The sequence below is a fragment of the Sycon ciliatum genome, chromosome 2 (genome assembly GCF_964019385.1).
Source record: "Sycon ciliatum chromosome 2, ocSycCili1.1, whole genome shotgun sequence".
Taxonomy (NCBI): domain Eukaryota; kingdom Metazoa; phylum Porifera; class Calcarea; order Leucosolenida; family Sycettidae; genus Sycon; species Sycon ciliatum.
Genome location: NC_088644.1, coordinates 6,355,187 through 6,365,032, shown reverse-complemented (window position 1 = coordinate 6,365,032; position 9,846 = coordinate 6,355,187). Strand labels below are relative to the sequence as shown.

Below are 9,846 nucleotides of genomic sequence, written 5' to 3'. Positions count from 1 at the left end.
GAGAGAAAATGAAGTTGTCTGAGTTTCGTGCAAATATCTTTACATCGCTACAATATCTTCAAAAATGCTTCAGAGCAAATATCAGTGTCTGTGATAGAACGCATTTCACCTGATAGGACATACATGTACAGCAGTCAGTGTGCTCAAGAGTTTGTGCCGGCTGCAGAAAATTAAGTGCAAATTTAGAAAACGACACGGCACACACAATGCCCGATGATTGTATTGTAATGACAATGACGCACACATGCCATGCCCAACATTCAATTCAATACACCATGATGACTCTCTAACGTCAGTGGTACTTACAAGTCCTCCCAGCAGTGCTGGTTCATACGGCAAGACAGTTGCAGAGAGCTATTACCGCTCTCCCTGCTGGCTTCCACGCAGCGGCACTTGCGCTGGAGCCCCGAAGCCTGGCGCAGGAAATCAGCCGCCATGGCTGCGGTGAACTGGTTGCGGATCTCTTGGCTGACCTGTCGCAGTATTGCCATGTCCCAGGACGATCCGCACGTATCCAGCGACAGACCAACATAATCTTCTCTTGTGCCATCATTTCCTGTACCGACAGCAACATGCTGGTCGTTTGTCACGAATGAGAAATTGAAATTGTTGGCAACGGTTGTGGATGAGCTTTCAGCAAATGGGTTTAGATACGCCCGATGTTTGTCAGGTTCCAGCCGTGCCACTCCGAATGCGGACTCCATTGCCTGGCCGGCAAAGAATGGATTATCCACAAGGCTAACCAGACTGAACCCTCGTCGCTGAAGAGTCTCCCTCAGACTAGCTCTAGTGTTCGTTCCACCATCAGCACTCACGTCTCTGTCTTCATCGCTGATCATCAGGGCCACGTGAGCTACATCAGAGCAGCGGCGATAGGGCACACGTCGCAAGGCTGTGGACAGAGCCAAGTATCCATCCTCTTGATAGCTGTAGATGTCGACTGTGACTCCTTGCCACAGCTGTCCAAAGTTTCTGGCCTCCACCAGGGCATGTCTGTCGGCATCCAGGATTACCTTTGCTCCATTAGGAACACCTCGCCGGCCAAATGTAACAACGGAAAACAAGTTGGGACACCTTCCTTTACTGCCCAGGCCTCTGCGACGAAGAAGACGGTTGAGCAGTGTAACATATCCTGGTATATAGTCCACCTCTCTGTTCATGCCAAACGACTCATCCATTAGAAGCAGAACATCAAACGCACGTGTTGTGCTGGTCACAAAGCGTGAGTCACGACCTGTTGAGCTGCACGCACAACTGCATCCTGACACTGCAAGAGCAAGCAGAAATAGCAATAGAGAGAGAGAGAGAGAGAGAGAGAGAGGAGAGAGAGAGAGAGAGAGATAATGAGAGAGAAAGAGAGAAGGAGAGAGAATAAAGAGAGAGAGAGAGAGTGACAGGGGCACAGAGAGAGAGAGAGTGAGAGAGAGAGAGAGAGAGAGAAAGAGAAAGAGAGAGAGAGAGGCAGACAATCTTCACCAAAGTTAAGAGAGGACAATGGTTGGGAGAATATACTCACATCACCATCAACACACAGAGGGACAGATAGATTTGCCCAATAACCTGGCCTATCATACGAACATAGAGTAAAAACAGGAACAGGGTGCTAAATCTGTGTCTTTTATATAGTTGACACTGCAGCACACACACTCTAAGCACGCCAATGTTTCTGTGAAATGTATCAACAAATATTAGTAAAGTATCACGTCACGACCGTATTGTGACCTGGTGGAGACGGATGAGAAGTGAGATGTCAGAGCCTGTAGAAAAGGTGAAAATGAAGTCATGGTTATCACGTGCGAATTTCTGTGGCCCAGTATAAGTTTGAAAGTTTAGGTGAAACTTTCTTCAACTTAGGATGCTACCGCCTGGATGTGTATCTACAAAGTAGGTTAAGTCCTCCTGATGTGTATCTAGATGTTGGCATGCACATTAAGTAGTTAGGGATGCTACGTCAACACTTACTGTGATTGCTGGGCTGAGGCGCTGGCTTCACGGGAGGTGTTGGCGGTGTCTGTGAGGAGAATGCAAACAATCATGCCAGCAACCATGAATCTTACTGGTGATAACTTTCTTTCCCTCGTGGTGACACTGTCTGAAGACCACTTCACCAGATCTGCACAACTTCTAGCCCCATACAGCAGTGCATCCTAGCAACTGGTACAGAAAGCAAACATTCATGATCACCATGGTCTTAACTGTAACTGCAGTCCATAACGATACGAGTGCATGGAACACTGTGCCATGGCCCCATTGTGCTATTTTCCCCTTAAAAGAGGCTGTTAAACAGCAGTACATCAAAACTAGAGGGGCATTCGTCACGGCAAAATCCTGAATTACAACACAGTTGATGTAGATAAGCGGCAGGAAGGAAGTGGCCCAATGTGTGCAACTACGAAGTAACTGCTGCAAGAGACCCGCTTGAATCCAGCCTGAATGCACAGCACCACTGGAATTATTGTAATCAAGGATTTTTGCTGTGAAAGAAATCCATTTGAGCTTTTGCCCGCTGGTTTTCGTGTGTATGTGTTTATGATTGGAATTATCAAATTCCCATGTCATCGACGAGTTGTGCACCAATTATGCGCACTTTCAAGACTCCGGTGTGTCGGCAAAGTTGTTGACTGGACATCTCCTGGACAATGTGGCTGGCCTGGTTCCAATGTTCGAAAAGTAGTTTTGAAGTGTTTGGCATTGCAGATTTAGCATAGGACGCGCACGTTTGTTGTAACCCCGAGTTTCATGTCACAAGGCTATCAAGAGGCAACTGACTGTCAGTTGTCATAGCCTTGTGACTAGAAATTCAGGGTTACAACTAACCAGAACGTCTCCTGCTGAGTCTGCAATGCTCTATGACATCGAGCACTCTCTGCAGCGTTGGGATCAACACAGTTGTTGAAGTGCTCGGCTAACCGTTTACTGGCGAAATGCTGAATTTGGTGCATCAAGTGTACACGAGTCGTATTGTCAGTAGGATTATATACTCTGCTTGTCATTGCTACTGTGATCTTGTGTCTAACCACTCATCATTGACTCAGTCAACTTATTTCTTGACATGCTGGCCAATGAAAGCCACAGAGACCGTTTGGAGTGTTGTGAATATGCATGGATATGGATATAGGCTTCTCTTCAAGTCTCAGTTCCATGCATAGCTGATGCACAGAGGCAACCCAATGATGTGGCAATGCATACTTAACGTTTTCCTGCTTCTGTTCAAATCATGTTCCTACACAAATCATGCTGATATGTGATGTTCTATGGTAGTGATAATATACATGTATGTCAAGGGCGTCGGAACCGCACCGGCCGGGGCGGCCATGGCCGCCCCACTTTTTCGGCCGTTTTTTTTTTTTTTTTTTTTTTTTTTTTTTTTTTTTTTTAGCACACTGCAACAAAGCGCGATGATCTCAGCGCAAACGTGGCAAATCCTTGTCCCCGATCGTGGTTTGTTGCAGAATCAAAAGTCCATGTACACTGAAATGGCACCAAATGCCTGGGAATGCTTGCAATTGGCTTCAATTTTTGAATTTTTTTCCCGGAGGAGGGTAATGTTTGTCCCCGATCGTAGCATCTTCTTGTTTTTTTGCAGAATCAAAAAGTCTTTTCATTGTAGTTACCGTACACTGAAATGGCACCAAATGCCCAGAAATGCTTGCAATTGGCTTTAATTTTTGAAATTTTTTCCCGGGGGAGGACCCCGGACCCCCCTTCCATGGCCGCCCCACTTCCAAAGTCGTTCCGACGCGCCTGTATGTTGCATTGACTGGATTGCGACAAAGCAACGCTACTATACCCTTTGTAAAATGGAAAAAAATGTGGGCACAAGTTATGCGATCGAGTCTACCAACTAAACCAGATGTTGAACCGTCAGACGGGCACAATCTATTGGTTAGCGCTGTCGAGCAGTGCTCAAGCTGACTTTCATGCCGTGGAATGTCTCAGTACTCCTTGTCAGTTTTGTGCTAGATTGTGCCCGTCTGACTGTTCAAAATCTGGTTTAGTTGGTGGACTCGATCGCATAACTTGTGCCCACATTTTTCCGTGTTACAATTTTTCCTTGGCTCACCATCTGAGTACTATACCCTTTGTTCAACAATAGACAGTCACTAATCCCAGGTGGCCTACATAGCTGCTTAGCTTACCTTGGGCCTTGTGACTGGGTTTGGGTTTGCAGGTGGTGCAGGTGTTCGTGCAGGTGGTGCTTGTGACGGCTGTGGTACCAAGTCAGTCAGGAAGAAGTTATCACAAAGGCCATTGCCGTTGTCCACACACTTGAAGTTGTTGTTCACTGGACGTTGAGTGCTGGCAACGGGTGAAGGCGACTGGGAAGTACCTGCCGATGATGCTGACGTTGTGATAGCCACCGTGGACCTTGTAGGGCAGGCGGGTAAATTCTGCACAGCAAGAAAAACAGCATGAAGCAAAGGTGGAAGGCATCAGTATGCACTTACGTGAACTACTTAAAAACCCATGGCAGTAGCCTGTCTCATTGCAGCAGATCACTGCAAGCCTAGCCATGTAGTCAGCACAGAACATATGCAATCACCACGTCCAGTACATCTCCAATCATGTCATGTGCCATTCCTGTGCGAACGACTCGGACCTGGATACCAAATACAGTGTCAACCTCGTGAATAACGACTCGGAAAGTAGAACTCGCAAATAATGACTTTCTTCAGACCTAGTGAGCATTTGGCTGTGTATTTCCAACCTGGGACATAATAACAGCTCGCGAATAACCACACTTTTCTCATGCACTATCGAGGGTTGTTATTCACAAGATTGACTGCACGTCCTGGGTGCCAAATACATCCTGGACACCAAATATATGCTGGGTATCGAATACGTCCTTGGTATCGAACACTTCTGGGCATCAAATGTGTCTTGTATATCTAATACGTGGCTCTGCACAAGTGTTCAATTGCTCCACAGGTATGTGCACATACGGTAGTGTTATCATTCTACTCACAGCACCCCGGTGTTTGGCAAGCACATCTATCATGGCGGTGGTGATTGCACGCTCGGTCAACGGGGAATTGAAGTCATCCAGGCTCCACACGCTACCGCCGATGGCGAACGCCAGCTGCATGTAATCCACCACAATCCTGTCGTCAAGGTTTGACGACACCGGTCCGAGAATGGGAACAGTGACGTAGTACGCACCACCCTGTCCGTCAATGTAGCCAGTCGTGTTGGATACTACACCGAGCATTGGCAAGACGTCCAGTACAGTCAGCTGGGCGGAGATCAGAGCATGGAAGTCCACACGATATTCCTGCAACAGAGCTTGAACTGACGCCTTGCTCACGCCACCGTCCAGCACAAGACGAGGCGTTGACACAAAGAGTAACATGAGACGATACGCATACACGGGGCGCTCTTCACCGTCGACTGTCCACTGACGGAAGCGTGTCTCCATCAGAGCATTGCTCACAGCTATATAGCTATCGGCGGGTTGAATAGGGTCCGTGGACGCAGGGCTACGTAACAGTTCGGTCACATCACCTATCTCATGCACTAGCAGTGAGGAGTCCTGCTCCCGTGCTTTCAGAACACGTACCGGAAGCTCATCACCACGGCTCCCTCCGAATGCTACAATGGTGAAGCGATTCCCGCAATCAGCGGTGCCAGCAGAGTTGCACAGTTTGGCATTGAGCCGCTCAAGAAAGCCTCTGAGCAGAGTGTGAGCATCAGCCATTGTCATGGACTCTTCGACAACCACTACAACATCGGCGCAGGAATAGGTGTGGCGAACCGCCAGCTCTGGAGTAGTGAGGGCAGTCCCAGCAAGTGTTGTACTGGTATCCCGTGTGGGCAGGTTTGTTGGTTCAGTTGTCTCGCCATCACCACTTAGCAGCATGTCATCAATAGTAGGTGCTAAATATTCTGGACTAGTGTATTGATCAGTGGAAGCAGTGCTTGTTATCACTTCATCTGTAAAGGTAGGACCAATTGGTGCTTGAGATGGCAATGATGATGTGCCTGGTCCTTCTTCTGTAGCTTCTGTCTCAACGTCTGTTGCAGAATTTGTGTTTGTGACGGGCCTGGTGGGCATTGTGATTGGGTCTGTTGCAAGGCTTCTTGCCGTTGTTGTAGCTGCTGTGGGCGGTGTTGTAGTGATAGGCGTAGAAATGGGTAGCGTTGTGTCGGGTTCTGGCATTCCTGCTGTTGCTGTTGTTGTTGGTGCTGGTAGTGGTGCTGGTAGTGTTGGGGGTAGTGTTGGGGGTAGTGTTGGGGGTAGTGTTGGGGGTAGTGTTGGGGGTAGTGTTGGAGCAGCAGAGCTAGTTTCTAGTGGTGTTGTACTGCCGACCACTTCCTCAATTTTCTGTAAAAGTATAAAAGCAGCAAGAGGGAAGAGGGAAGAGGGAAGATATTCCGAATTGCAAGCATTCATCCAAGGGATATGTACTCCTCGCATCACAAGCAAAACAGATTCAATCAGTTAAATGCTATCTTCCGTCTCAACATAAATTTCACACACTGAAAGAGCATAAAATATCCCCTCCATCCCAATCATTCATGGTCTGGATCTGCCTGCCTATTTGTTGAGAGACATTATTATGCTGTAGGTGCCTCAGTCGCTCACACTTTCAGAGATATTGCACATTTCACCATGCTACTTCATCATGACAGTCAATGAACTATAGACCAGTTCTTTCCCCATAATATTCAAGTAATGCAACTACTGCACGCAAATGCAATGTATTTTTTACTCAAGAACTACTTCCAGAATAGCAATACTTGTTCTCCTATGGAATTTAGTGGCCTGAGGTCACGTAACCGTCTAAAACTCCCGGTTTGTTACCTCATTAGTATTATGATTATATAATCATAGATTTGCGACAGAACGACACAATAGAACGTCATCCGATTACAAGTCATATCACTGCTACAAGGCCTGTGACTTCATGTTCTTACCCCTCTGATGTGCTGTCCCATGAAGTTTGCAAAGGCACTGGTGATGCTTTCCTGGCTGCTCTGCTCTTTGGACTGCAGGTACTCACTGCTCCACACTGAACCACCCGTGGCCAGCGCTAGCTCAGCGTAATCCTGGTTAGTACTGCCGAAGCCTAAGCCCAGAGACCCCACTCCATCGTCGGTGTGAGTCGTCGAGCCGTTTTCCAATGCGTAGTACACACGACCATTCACATCGGTGCCAAACAGGTCCACGAATCCCACACCCGAGCTTTCCAGGATTGTCGTCGAGAGGACTGCATGGATATTGGCATCTGCTGCCAGTACACCACGTATGACTTCCAACATGCTACCATTCCAAGATGTAGAATACTGTTGGTCATTATTGGTCAGCAGGATGATTTCTTGAAGGCAAATTGGCAAGTCAGGACTCATTGGATCACCAACTGAATCAGATGGATTGCTCTGGGTTGCCGTACAGAGCTGAGAAGCAAGAAGTCCTGACGCCATACGCAACGCCTCATAGCCATTCGTCACACCATCTACAGGCTCCCTCCCCAGCATGAAGAGAGCTACCTCAAGACCATACCTATCGAGTAGTGCTTCACCGGTCCACAGCTGAAGTACCTGCGGTTCCGGAGCAGGCAGACCATGGGCAAACAGCACTGTCGTAAACGCCATACTAACTGTGTACTCTGGTATGGCTCTGTGCAGTTCACGCTCCACTGCACTCGCCATTGTGGGAAGCCAATCCACCAGGTCAATGCTGTGCTGAGACTGGTCCACTGCAAGTGCCACATCTAGCTGAACCGAGCGCTTCGGAGCACCTGCCGGTGACACGATCAAACAATGCACGGCATAGAGAAAATATCACATGTTATAGCATAAGGCATAGCACTGGCAACATACAGGTTCACCATACTAAGATCCGTGTGTTTTCAGTGATGACAGAACTTGTGACATCAACACTGTGAGTGATTAGTATCTACAAACAGGGCGTATCATGAAAGTATGAGTTGTCTTCCAGTTAGCCGTTGTGTTCTGCCTTTGCAATGGAAGCAATGTACTTATAAGTAGTGATCATTCATAATTCTCGCTCTGTATGTGCACGGGCAAAGAAGTTGCCTTGCTAGCCAATACTCCTCTGCAGGTCATTTTCTCACCTGCTTGTGGTGTCGAGCTGGTAGCGGATGTTGGTGATAATGGCGTGGCTAGGGTTGTCAATGGCGACTGTAGATAGTGATTTACTTGCTGTCAAAGCACATTTCAGCAATGAAAACACAGAGAGACGACTCTGAGCATAATTTAGGCATTATCCAGCAGATACAGTGCACATGTACAATACTTACTACCACCAAGTCCCCCCCCCCCCCCATACCAACTTTCTTGGCCATTTTATATCCGAGTGAATCCTGTGTGTGGCGTAGACCAGGTGTGCATTCGGGGTCGATGGACATGGCTTCATTCAGTCTTGTCCGCTATCGTTGCTATAAGGGGAGTCAGTGAGTGTACATCCAGTGCACTTGCAGATATGCGTGCTTCTATTGGAGTGGGCATACATGGTATACAGTGTGTGTGTGTGTACGCGCGTGTGTGTGTGTGTGTGTGTGTGTGTGTGTGTGTGCGTGTGTGTGTGTGTGCGTGTGTGTGTGTGTGCGTGTGTGTGTGTGTGCATATGTGTGTGCACACACTGAAGTATGTGTGTGTGTGCAGTAAGCATATGGTGTGCTGCAAATGTTGACTTACTGTCCCAAGATCTCGTAAGTCCATCTATACTTACTGTCTCAAGTTTCTTGCTCATTTCTGCAAACGCAACCGACAAGACATCCAACTGAGAGTATCCTGTGCCAGACTGTTCCGCTGCCCACATGGAGCCGGATGTTGCAAATGCCAATTGCATGTTGCCATCCGACACGGGTGTGGCTGAATAGTTCACCGGCAGGGGGAACTCCAAGTGGCCAAACTTGCTTTGACTGAATGCTGGTGCAAATGCGGTCGTGTTGCCTTGCCCATTTCTGGATAAACCCAGAAGATTCCGACCGCGGTATGATAGTCCAGGTGCCCCGAAATACTGGAGCATAACACTAAGGCTGGCCAGTCTCTCCACAGCCATGGAAAGAGATCTGGAGTCGAACTCACTACCAGCGACCAGTATCAATTGCCGGGCGTACACTTCTCGTCTGAGGTCCGGTGGTATTCGTAGGTCGTCGTTGCTGCGTAGTGTGACATTGGATAGCAGTGAGGACAAATCATCATAACTGTTTAGGTAAAGGCTTGCTCTTGCTGACATGCTACCGATGCTCTCCACTGGCACAGGTTCAACAACTGTGGCTGCGGGTGATGACTGCTCGCCTAAACTGATCGGACGACTCGTGTAAGGTATCAGAGAGAAGAGATTCCTGCAGCGCGGCGACTGGCCAATTCCTTTGTCACGTAGCATGGTGTCAAGCTGTCTCGTGGCATTCACATACTTCTCCTGCTCATCTTCCAGTACGGTTGCCGTATCCATAGCAACGATGGTGTCAACACAAGCCTCTGCATCCAAAAGAAATATCAAAAGGTTACATAATTATTTAATACCCAAGTTTTTTTTCACGGATTAGAAGTAAAATTGGTATTGCATGCCAGTGGTCACGAGTTTGCGTGTGCCTGCATAAGCGCTCAAATGTACAGATAGTCTACGGGTTGCTAGTATTATGCTACCGAACGTCGACCACTACATGCATGTACTTACATGAAAGTCCACTTGACGTGCACACTGGGACCTGGATGGTACATTCTAGCTATCTATGCGGGATTGGATTTCATCGGCCCCGGCTGCACCTCAACCTAACTGTACGGGCGCTACACTGACTTCCAGTAGGGAAAATCACTCACACACATAAAAAAGTCTACTACTATGAGTGGTGGCATGCCCACAAACATGCAGACACA

The 9,846-nt window shown here is 47.9% G+C and overlaps 1 protein-coding gene across 1 annotated transcript; it reads right to left on the bottom strand.

The window, feature by feature from the left end:
* Positions 1-9: 9 nt before the first annotated feature.
* LOC135808422 (uncharacterized) lies at positions 10-9,764 on the bottom strand. Its single transcript, XM_065321608.1, has 8 exons — positions 9,647-9,764; positions 8,693-9,447; positions 8,076-8,163; positions 6,916-7,739; positions 4,967-6,322; positions 4,140-4,391; positions 1,963-2,011; positions 10-1,267 (listed from the first exon to the last, which is right to left on the bottom strand). Exons 2-8 carry the CDS (start codon positions 9,419-9,421, stop codon positions 303-305), a joined length of 4,263 nt encoding a protein of 1,420 aa, XP_065177680.1. The 5' UTR covers positions 9,422-9,447; positions 9,647-9,764; the 3' UTR covers positions 10-302.
* Positions 9,765-9,846: the final 82 nt, after the last annotated feature.